Source organism: Lathyrus oleraceus, chromosome 2 (genome assembly GCF_024323335.1).
Source record: "Lathyrus oleraceus cultivar Zhongwan6 chromosome 2, CAAS_Psat_ZW6_1.0, whole genome shotgun sequence".
In the NCBI taxonomy this organism is placed as follows: domain Eukaryota; kingdom Viridiplantae; phylum Streptophyta; class Magnoliopsida; order Fabales; family Fabaceae; genus Lathyrus; species Lathyrus oleraceus.
Window position 1 is genome coordinate 487,979,118 of NC_066580.1, and position 12,923 is coordinate 487,992,040.

General features: G+C 35.0%; 1 protein-coding gene across 1 annotated transcript; it reads left to right on the forward strand.

Moving 5' to 3' along the window:
• Positions 1-5,070: 5,070 nt before the first annotated feature.
• On the forward strand, positions 5,071-6,406 carry LOC127123904 (putative RING-H2 finger protein ATL21A). Its single transcript, XM_051054080.1, has 2 exons — positions 5,071-5,812; positions 5,982-6,406. The coding sequence occupies exons 1-2, from the start codon at positions 5,071-5,073 to the stop codon at positions 6,404-6,406; spliced, it is 1,167 nt and encodes a 388-aa protein (XP_050910037.1).
• The last annotated feature ends 6,517 nt before the right edge of the window (positions 6,407-12,923 follow it).

The window sequence follows — 12,923 nt, forward strand, 5'->3', positions numbered from 1 at the left end:
GGCTTTGAGTGAGAGAGAGAGAGAGAGAAACGAAATTGCAACTACACAAATGCTTCTACACAAATGCTTCTACACAAGGGTTCTATTTATAGAACCACGTGTGTGGGCTGCAAGCTAAAAAGCCCACTCAAGTGTATGTGGCCCATATCTTATAATATGCCAAAATCACTTAAGCGCGTGGTACCTTACCATATTTCGTATTCTACTTAAGTACACCGCACCTTACGATGTTTTACAATTCACTTAAGTGCACCGTACATTACGGTATTCCTTAGTTACTCTATCTCTCATGAATCCGTCCTTTTGTGTGTGACTCTGTAGGTTTTTGTGGCATTAGCAATTATATTAAATCACGTATTTAACATAATAAACAGTGAGCGGTATCTAGCAACACATCACTGCTACCCAAGACACGAAAATGTCATGTGATCTGACAAATCCTTTTGTGATAATACTTATGTGTACAATTATCCTTTTGCCCTTATGTCTATATTGAACACAAGGCATAGATCGTGTCATCCTTATCCAGTTCAATATTGGGCCCATAGACATTTATCCTGTTACGCAGGATGGGCAAATTCCATCTAGGTCACTCATGTCCCTTAGCATGCTTCGTGGAGTACCCATCAACTGTCTTTATGGTAATCCAATTACGAACAATGTTTGATCAACAATAAGGCACTCGACTCTACATCCAGGGTCCATAGTGGTTTCAGGTCAAAGGGTGGTATACACCATTATCACCATGAGAATAACTTATGACACTTTGCATAACATTCTATATAGTATTCTCATAGCAGGTCAATCCAGTATAAATATTACTCTTAATATTCATACCTATGCTTAAGACTTAATAACTCCTTATCCATGATCCATACGATGTGATCATCAGTCTATATGCATAATAGTCTTAATGCGTAGTGTCCTTATGTTTAATGTGATCTCATGATTAAGTCACACTTGATACATTAAACGGACTATCTATTCTAGGGACTTTATTAGACAAACATAATAAAGAAAAAGCCTTTTATTATTAATAAATAATTCAATACAAGTACCAAAAATATTGGCCTCTAGGGCTTACACCAACAATCTCCCACTAGCACTAGAGCCAATCAGGCATACCCCTAATGCCCATAGATCTTGTATGGTCATCATGTTTCTGCTGCGCAAAAGGCTTTGTCAGTGGGTCAGCAATATTGTCAAGTGTAGGTACTCTGCATATTTTCACATCTCCTTTATCTATTATCTCTCGAATGAGGTGATAATGCCTAAGTATATGTTTGGATCATTGGTGAGATCTAGGTTCCTTAGCTTGTGAGATAGCACCATTGTGATCATAATAGAGACCAGTGGGATCCACAATGCTAGGAACTATGCCAAGTTCACTGATGAACTTTTTGATCCAAACAACTTCCTTTGTTGCACTTGAGACAATAATATACTCGGCCTCGGTTGTAGAATCAACAACTGTATCTTGCTTTGAACTTTTCCAACTCACAACACCACCGTTTAAGCAAAACACGTAACCAGATTGTGATCTAAAGTCATCCTTATCTGTCTGGAAGCTAACATCAGTGTATCCAATTACAACAATCTCTTCCTGACCTCCATATATCAAGAATGAGTCCTTAGTCCTCAAATATTTAAGGATATTCTTGACAGCTACCCAATGAGCATCACTAGTATCAGATTGATACCTACTCGTTGCACTTAAAGCATACGAGACATCTGGTAGAGTACATAACATGGCATACATGATAGATCATATTGCATATGCATATGGAATCTTATTCATGCGATCCCTTTCTTCCTTAGTTGAAGGGGATTGTGTTTTTGATAGACACATGCATGTTGCATAGGTATGAATCCTTTCTTGGAATCATGCATATTAAAGCGTCTCAGCACTTTATCTATGTACGTACTCTGACTTAGGCCAAACAGTTTTTGTGATCTATCTCTATAGATTCAGATTCCTAATATATAGGCTGCTTCACCTAGGTCCTTCATAGAAAAGCCATGTTATCTAGTCAACAGATCACCACAATCTTCATTGGTTGAAAAAGTTGCAGAGGAGGCGTGGACAGGTAACCTCATTGATCTAAGTAATTTGAGGATTTTTGGGTGTCCAACATATGTGCATATTTCCATTGAGGATCAGTCCAAACTTGACCCCAAGTCAAAACAATGCATCTTTATTAGCTACATTAAAGGTGTGAAGGGGTATAAGTTATGTGATCCGATTAAGAGGAAGGTGGTTGTCAGCAGAGATGTTATATTTGACGAGCAATTTATGTCGAAACACCCAGATGTGACAGTTGTGCCAGATATTGATGTAGAAAGTTCTAGCCAGGATAATATTCAGATGGACATTGAGGAGCCACCAGTGAGTCCAAGACATATTGTATCCCAATAACAGGGTGAACCAGACTTAGATTCAGGTGGAATGCAAGATTCAGGTGGAGTACAAGACTATACACTTGTGCGTGATAGGGAGCCCCGTTGTATTACACGTCTAGTTAAATATGGGTTTGAAGACTTAGTAACATATGCTCTTCTTACTAGATCAAGATATCCTTTTACCTTTCAAGAGGCTATGGCTAGACATGAGAAAGATAAGTGGATGAGTGTTATGGTGGAGGAGATGGAATCCTTGAAAAAGAATGAGACATGAGATCTTATTCAGCTGCCATCGAGAAAGAAAGTTGTTGGTTGTAAGTGGATCTACAAGAAAAAGACAATAGTAATAGAAAAAGAATGGGAAAAGTTCAAGGATTTCCTAGTCACAAAAGGGTATTCATAGCATAAGGGGATTGATTATGACGAGATTTCTATTCTGGTCGTTAGACACACTTCTATCAGAGCAGTATTGACCCTGGTAGCCAACATGAATATGCATTTAGAGCAGATGGATATGAAAACAACTTTCCTCTATGGTAATCTAGAGGAGAAAATCTACATGGAGCATCCAGAGGGATTCAGTGATATTGGACATGGCAGACTTGTTTGCAAATTGAAGATATCTTTGTATGGCTTGAAGCAGTCTCCAAGGCAGTGGTACAAGCGTTTTGATTCATACATGCTCCAGATTGGCTATAAAAGGTGTGATTATGATTGTTGTGTTTATGTGATGAGCCTTGAGGATAACTCTTTTATTTTCCCGTTACTTTATGTTAATATGTTGATTGTTGCCAACCATTTGCATGATGTAAATGAGTCGAAGACCAAGTTGGATAAGGAGTTTAATATGAAGGATCTGGGTGCTACAAACAAGATTCTTGGGATGGAAATTCACAGGGACCGAGGATCTAATAAATTATGGTTATCTTAGAAAAGCTATGTTAAAGGTGTTTTGAGCATGTTTGACATGAGCAAAGCAAAGCCTGTGAGTACTCCATTGACGAATCATTTTAAGTTCTCTTTGGAACAATGTCTGAAGACTGACTCAGAGATTGAAGATATGTCTAAAATTCCTTATTCCAGTGCATTTGGTTGTTTGATGCATGTTATGGTTTGCATCAGACCAGATTTGGCACAATCAATTAGTCAAGTGTGCAAGTTCATGTCCAAGTCAGGGAAGCAACATTGGGAAGCAATCAAGTGGATCCTAAGGTACTTGAAGGTTACAACAGATCATGGTATTATGTTCAACAAGGAGCATGATGTTCTATCAGTTGTGGGATATGTGGATTCTGACTATGCAAGTGATCTGGATGATATGAGGTCTATAATATGGTATGTCTTTACTCTTGCGTGGGGACCTATATGTTGGAAATAATCAGTTCAATCTATAATATCTATGTCTACAATTGAGTCGAATACATGGTAGTAGTTGAAGCTGCCAAGGAAGCATTATGGCTTATAGAGTTAGTGAAAAAGTTGGGTGTTGAACAAGGTGGAGTTCAGTTGAGTTGTGATAGTTAGAGTGTTGTCTATTTGACGAGCAATCAAGTGTATCATTCTAGGACCAAGTATATTGATGTGAGGTTCGACAAGATCAGGGAGTTGTTGGCGTCCATACATATATTACTCCAGAAGGTTCACACTTCAAAGAATGCAACTGGTATGTTGACCAAGTCAGTCACTAGTGACAAGTTCAAACACTGTTTGGACTTATAACATATTTCTTAGTGTTAAGCAGGAGGTGTACCTCCTCAATTTCTAGGACGAATTGCTATACAAGAAGTCTTCATAGGGGTTTGATATTCACCAAGGTGAAGATTGTTGAATATGGCTCATATTGTTGAGATAATTATGAGTTATTGAGAGTATAACTCATATTGTTGAGATATGTATTCGTGGTTTTGTTATAACAGTTATATATATTTGTTTGTTGAACGACAAACTCTCAATATTTCTGATAGTACATCGTAAATTTAAGAGAAGATATCAAAAAAGTGTAATGAATCTTTTTGTTATAATTATACTAAATGTAGCTTAATTTAATATATATATATATATATATATATATATATATATATATATATATATTTTTTTTTTTTTTTTTCTTCTCTCTATATAATCTTTATTTTTACATGATGTTATGTTATTGAATTATTGAAACCTAATCCCTTTCTTATCTTATTTTATCATCTTTGTTGTTAACATGTATAACTTGGTCACCCTACTTAAAAATATGTTTTATATCATCAGTCCTTAAACAAATAATCCTACATTTATTTAAATAGATTAATGAACTAAGATGTCAACATAATTAAATGAATAATATTAGTCATAGCTAATCACGTTTTTAATTCTAACTTTTTATCCTTTCTCCCTCCGAGGTGCCACAGAATGTCCCAGTGTAAATTTACAGGCCTAAGAATATTTGAATTCCATGTTTCTTCGTGGCAGTCAATGAACTTCTTAGAGATGAATGAAAGTGACCTCATATATAATCCAAATTGACACATTAGGAAAGTAATATTGGACGAGTAACACTAGGATTGTTATAAACATTGTAGTACACGAAATTTATGTCTCATTCCATATAGTAGACAATGAATATGTCAATTTAGTAGTGACTCACATCACATGCACTCTCATTCTTATCATACCATATCATATCTAATGTCTACCTTGAAATTTTCTTTCATATTTTTCATATTCCTCTTTCTTTTTCACAGCTCAACTCAACTTTGTGTAAAAAAATATTGTGGAAACCCTAACTTAGGTCTTCATTTTGAGTTCCCTTTCATATTAAGAGAAGAAGATCAAATTAACTATAATGAAAGTGATCGATGTGGATACCCAGGGTTTGAAGTTCATTGCAACAATAATAAGCAAGCTATGCTTAAACTCTCAAATGATAGAGAATTTGAAGTCAAAAGTATTTCCCTTGAGATACAAAGAATTTGGGTCAAAGGTCCCAATGATTGTCCACCACAAAGGTTCATTGAAAACATAAACATCAACGATGATTCACCTTTTGCATGGGACAACACTTTTCATAGTCATTATGAAGATGTAACATTTCTCAACTGTAGTACCAATTCTGGAAAGGAACCAAATCCAGTGATTGATGAACTTCCAACTATACCTTGTATGAGCAATGCAAATTATTCGATAATGTATACGTTGCAACCATCACTTGTTAATTCTTTGAATTCGTCGTGTCGTGAGATTGGATTTGCTAGGGTTCCAGTCAAAGATAATTCACAGCAAGCATTGGTAATCATGGATGGACTTTACTCTGATTTAATGTTGCGATGGAATACACCTTCATGTGGTTGTGAACCTGATCGATTCTGTGGCTTTTTAACTGACACAGGTCTTGAAGTTACTTGTTACAGTTACGCTCTTAATTTCCCAGGTATATATTTATTTTTCTTAAGCTTTCATCTATAGATGAATTCCTAGAGTTTTCATCCTAGAAATTGATTTGTAAAACTTTTATTTCGCTTTTATCATGTTTAATTATTTTCTTGTTTTATTTTTATTGCTAGTATACAATAACTTATACTAGACTTCAAATTATGTAGCTGGAAATCCTCCAAGTCAAAGGCATAAAAAATTTAACTTTTTTCCAGTACTTTTTGGAGTATTAGGAGTTTTGTTCTTCATGTGGTGGGTATCTTTATCCATATGTAAAGATAGACAAGAAAACCATATTCAACAAAGACAAACTATTACAAACATGGAACCAATTAATCGAGAACCACCTTGGTTTATGTTTGGACTTGATAGATCAAGAATAGAACAATATCCAAAGATTCAACTATCTGAAAGTGGACAATTACCTAGGTCAATTGACAATGTTTGTTCTATATGTCTTAGTGAGTATAAGCCTACGGAGACATTAAGGAGTATACCTCAATGTAATCATCATTTTCATGTTGATTGTATAGATGTTTGGCTCAAGATGAATGCTACTTGTCCTTTATGTCGAAACCTGCCAGGGTTATGAAAGTGCTTTGGTTATCTCTTTGTGTATCTTTCTACAATCTTATCAATATTCATCATAATGTTTGTATGATTTTTTTATAGCTAATAGTCGTTTTATTAACCTCATTCGGTTTTACTTTATGTTATGTTAATTCAATGTATCAAATTGTATAAAATGAGATTATATATCAAGCACCAACATTTTTTTAAAGGCAAAATGAGTAGATGGATGACACAACACGTATCAAAAACTACAACAAAAACTAACAAAATCAAGAGGAAAGAACTACAAAGCCAAAAAAATAAAAAAAAATCACTATTACAAAGAGTATTTTTTTTCGCAACGTTATAGTGGTAGAATCTATTTAATTAATCGTTTTTAAGCTCTTTTTATAACGGTTGTAACTTTCAACCGTGGTGAAAAATAACGTTTGATCATGAGTTCAAATCTTAGCACCTACAGTTTTGTTTTTTATTTATTTTTAAGCCATTTTTCACAACGGTTGAAACTTCCATCCATTATGAAAAGTCACAAAAAAAGCCATTGGTTCGAATCATAGCACTTACAGTTTTGTTTTATTTATTTATTTATTTTTAAGCCACTTTTTACAACGGTTGGAATTCTAACCGTGGTGAAAAGTCATACAAGATCATGGGTTCGAATCCTAACACTTACAATGTCATTTTATTTATTTATTTTAAAGCCTGTTTTCACAACCGTTGGAATTCCAACCATGGTGAAAAATCACTAAGTTTTGTTTTCTCAAGATATATATAACGCTCTTTGTTCATTCTTTTTGCCATAGACGAACTTAGACGAACATCATCTTCTACCTCCAAACTTTATCTTCCATTTACGAGACTATATTTCTCCACTAAACCAAACATGAAAACATCATTTCTTCCATAAACAAAACTCAAAAATATTATTTCTTTCATTAACAAATTTCAAAACTCCATCATCTCTTCTTTAACTTGAATGAAACAAGAAAAACATGGATTCAAGTTAACAATGTTATTTGTTATTGTGTCAGATAAAATGTTTAATATTATTGTTGTTGAGATTTAAGGTTTAACTATTTTATTGATTTTGTTTTTGTTGTTGCTATTGGGATTTAATGTTTATTTATTTTATTTATTTTATTGTTGTTGTTGTTGTTATTGTTTTTGTTTTTGTTTTCGTTGTTGTTGTTTTTGTTTTTTTTGTTGTTGTTTGTTATTGTTGTTATTGTTTTTGTTGTTCTTGTTCTTGTTGTTATTTTTGTTGTCGTTGTTGTTGTTTTTGTTGGTGTTGTTGTTGTTGTTATTGTTGTTATTGTTGTTCTTATTGTTGTTCTTATTGTCATTGTTTTTGTTGTTGTTGTTGTTCTTGTTTTTGTTGTTGTTGTTGTTGTCATTGTTCTACTACTGCATTTTTTTATTTTATTAAAAGATATATTACAACAGTTGTTTAACACAACCGTTGTTGTATGTAGCGTGTTATCCAGTTTACAACCACATGAGATAAACCATGATTGTAAATAACTCAGTTATAGCAACACACAAAGTAATAGCAGACCATCAATCATGATTGTACGTCTTTAACAACCATTGTTATATGTGTTTTTCGTAGTAGTGAGTTATCACAAGCTAAACTCAAGGACAACCACCGTCTAAGAACTACACCCCGATAAGGATAAAGCTAGAGCTCAAGTCATCTGGAACACCACTAATGGATCAAAAGCAACTAGGGAAGAAAGAAGAAAACACACTCGCTCTCTACCTGATCATACATCTCAATCCATTATTGATTAATCTAAAGAATAAAGTTTTGAACTCAAATTATGAATATGTAAGAGTTCTCTATTAGTTTACCCAAGAACCATTTTCAAGTCAAAAAAATGCTTTTTTCCTCCATTTTTTTCACGTTTCTTTAAATACTAGAAAAAACAATCCTATTACGGACCCGATAGACAGTCCATATTGAAGGAGAATTGCGGTCCAAAACGCAGCGGAAATTAAAATTTTCTCCTTTAGAGATCCTTACGAATGGTCATGATCAGTGATAGAATATTTACCTCTTGTGACAATTGAAACCTTTGGTGCAGATCTCTTGTGACGATCAAAACCTTTGATGCAGATCTCTTGTGACGATCAAAACCTTTGATGCAGATCCACGAAACGATAACGAACGTTGAACGATGACAACGTCTCTACTCAGTCCACACGAACGGGTTCCTTCAATCTCAGTGCTAGCTGGTACGAATGAAGGCTTTGAGTGAGAGAGAGAGAGAGAGAGAGAGAGAGAGAGAGTGAAAACGAAAAGAATGCAACCGCAATGAATGCTTCTGCACAAGGGTTCTATTTATAGAACCACTTGTGTGGGCTTCAAGCTAAAAGGCCACTTAAGTGTATTTTGGCCCATATCTTATAATATGCCCAAAATCACTTAAGCCCATGGTACCTTACCATATTTCGTATTCTACTCAAGTACACCGTACCTTACGATGTTCTATAATTCACTTAAGGGCACCGTACCTTACGGTATTCCTTAGTTACTCTATCTCTCATCAATCCGTCCTTTGTGTGTGACCCTGTAGGTTTTCGCGGCTTTGGCAATTATGTTAAATCATGTATTTAACATAATAAACAGTGAGCGGTATCTAGCAACACATCACTGCTACCCAAGACACGAAAATGTCAAGTGATCTGACAATTTCTTTTGTGATAATAATTATGTGTATAATTACCCTTTTGCCCTTATGTCTATATTGAACACAAGGCATAGACTGTGTCATCCTTGTCCAGTTCAATATTGGGCCCATAGACATTTATCCTGTTATGCAGGATGGGCAAATTCCATCTAGGTCACTCATGTCCCTCAGCATGCTTTGTGGAGTACCCATCAACTGTCTTTATGGTTATCCAGTTACGGACAACGTTGGATCAGCAATAAAGCACTCGACTCTACATCTAAGGTCCATAATGGTTTCAGGTTGAAGAGTGGTATACACCATTATCACCATGAGAACAACTTATGACACTTTGCATAACTTTCTATATAGTATTCTCATAGCGGGTCAATCCGGTATAAATATTACTCATAATATTCATACCTATGTTTAAGACTTGATAACTCTTTATCCATGATCCATGAGATGCGATCATCAGTCTACAAACATAATAGTCTTAATGCTTTAATGTTATCCCACTTCACACTAAAGCTCGACTACGGATACTTTAGGAATAGTGCCCTTATGTTTAATGTGTTCTCATGATTAAGTCACACTTAATACATTAAACGGACTATCTATTCCAGGGACTTTATTAATCAACCATAATAAAGAGAATGCCTTTTATTATTCGATACAAGTACCAAAATGTATTGGCCTCTAGGGCTTACACCAACACATATCACATCATGCCAAATCATAGAAAAAAATTCATAGGCTTTTCCCTACCACCTAAAATAAGGAAACTCTCAAAGAGAATGTTAAGATCCATAGGAAGAACTATCTATCACCTCAACCATCTAAAAATCCTTAGCCTTTTCTCAAATCTATGTCCTTCAAAATAAATATCCATGTCAACTCTTGCAACATATTTGAACTCTCTTTAAAAGGGATATTGAAATTAATAAAGGCATGTGTAAGATACTTAAATGAAATTGAAGCTGTAACACCGTAGCTACACATCTAAATCAATAGTTACAATAATAACTTTGGTACAGGATACATCAATGTACAAGTTTGGAATTGGACAAGATGATTTTTTTCCGAATACAATAAGTCTAGCTAATACACCACCTATTAGATAGAAATATTCAACAAAACAGAAAAATGCTCCTTTGGGCCTTCAATTCTAAGTCTAAAGCTGCTAATCCAATCCAAACACTTTCTTATATAAAAAAATAAAACAACATGGGGTGAGATATTAATTTCAATGGATTTCTGATCTAAACCAATGAATCACTCACTAGCCTTTAAATTTATAAAGGATATTATAGTAAATTCTACTTTATTTTATTTGTCCTATCCATTATCCATCAAACATCGTACAAGACAAAACAATGTCCACTACTTTAAAAGTTTGTATTTTATTGTTCAATCCAATACTTACCTTTTTGCGAATCAAGCACGCCCTAAATGACTTGACTATTTTCTTAGCCCAATTCCATTTTAGTTGACTTGAGACACCATATAACATCATTGAAAATGACTAAATTCCCCTTTGTGGTAAAATAATTATTTACCCTTATGTACCAAAAATTATTTTATGAATAACTGGCCTTTAAATCAACAACTTAGACCAGAATATCACATAAGTTGTTTTTATATATGTTGTGTAAAACACACCACACTACACCCTAGCATGTTGCGTTGCCTTTTGGAAAATATAATCTATAACGGCTCTAGAACGGGCATAAAGCGCAACGTTATGTCATCCTAGCGCCAGAAAAACGGTCATATCACACCACACTAGCTAGGCATTACAACATGATTTTTCATATAGAAAACTTTTTTCTTAAACATTCCAAATTTTAGCAAACTCTTTGCCGACCTTACTTATACTTATTTAACTTTTTTAGTTTGTTTTATTTTATAATTAAATATATAAATATAGTAAAAACAAAAACAAAATAAAACAATAATACTTGGTTTTTTATGGGTTGATTCATTTCCAGTACTTGTTTAATATCATTAGCTTGACATCTCACCTCCAAAGTTAGCGAGAGTACATTATGTTGGACATAACATCTCCATTCTTCTTTATAACCATGGAAATTTCTTGTTTCACATTTCTCTTTTGTCCAGATAAGGTTGAGCCAATATGGTGGAATTTAGTTGGGCTCCATATGATTCTATGTGATTCGCAGGTTAATGTCTTCCAAGATTTTGATGATAAAAACTGAACAAAGAAAATTAAATCACAAGTATCATTAGTCAATAAGCAAGCACAAGACAAAGTGCTCAAGTTTAAGTTGAAAGATCAAAACATAGTTAAATCAAGTAATAAAAAGAAAATAAAGATATGAAGTTGTGAAACTTCGTCTGGTCCTACGTTGCGTGCTTTATCTTATTTTTTCTCATATGAATGTAAATTAAGCAATAATGACTCTTGAAGTACTAAGGCAATTTACACACGGATACAAAATATTTTAAATCTTACATCATTTTCTTTAAACTTCTTAAAAATCAATCTATGCAAGTACTTAAAAGATTAAGAAGCAATTTTGATCAATTAAGAAAGTAAAACTCATTGTCTAATCGATTAGGTATTTCATCGATTAAGGACGAAGTAATGCCTCCTAATTGATTAGGAAGTCTTGTAATCAATCATGAAACAAAGCATATTAGGGTTTCTTTTTTTGGCTTAGTCAATTAGGTTGTCGTTTCTAATCGATTAGGAACCAACCAAACCCATGGATTATTGATCTGTTGAGATAAAAAATTTACTATATAAAGGAGTGTTTTCTCACTTCCAAACTGTCGCAACGCGAAAAACAACCGGCGGAAAAAAACATGTTTACAGAGCCGCCACCGACGCTATTCATCCTATGACGGAAAGGGAGCGCAGGACTAACCTAAGAAAGGGAAAATGAACGATCTTACGACCAGAGATTACAAGGTACGGGAGTCGGTTACGCAAGGGGAAGGTATTAGCACCCCTCACGTCCGTCGTACTCGACGGGATCCACGCTCAAAAGAATAGAAAAAGGTTGCTAATAAACTGCTCAAAGAAGATGCACACACTGGAATAATAAACAGGTGAAAGAAAATGGAGGAAGGGGACTCGGCAGGATGTCGCATCCTGGGCCTACGTAGTTTATCAGAAACAAACATCAGAGTCGACGTAGTTCGGGGAAATGGGAAACATGCTCGCTAGGACATCGCATCTTATGCCTACGTATCTTCTCTATCCAGAGTAAGAATCAGAGCACTCGTAGCTCGGCTAACGCACACCGAAACAAAACACCAAAAAGAGACGTTGAGACGTCAAAAGAAACACTCAACAGGAAACGGAATGCCAATCCATGGACTTACATCCAACTCCTGACAAATAACACAAACAAGGAAACAGAATGCCAAACATGGACTTACATCCGACTCCAAACAAATAGCACACGCTAACCAGCGAACACCAAAGAAAAAGGTTATCAGATTGACAAACTAATAGGGAGTCTGGAACTCGAGCCTAATAGTTGTCAAACAAACACAAAGAGACGCTGAGACGTCAAAAGAAACAAAAAGGTTGAACACACTCAAAAAAACAAAAGGGTGCCCGGAGAGATCTCGCTCGATCTCCTGCCTACGTATCTCATCTGGTATGAGAATCAGGGCGACGTAGTTCCCCTTAACAGGGGAGAAACTCTCTCCTAACCAGAGACTAGGTAAGCAAACAAACTAATAGGGAGACTAAGACTCGAGCCTAAAAGTTGTCATGCAATCAATTATCCCTAGGTTGAGGTCTCTAATCATGCACCTAACTCACACAGGAAGCAAGTCAGCTCAAAAACATCAACACCAGTGAACAAGTATCACACTCTATATACAAACAAG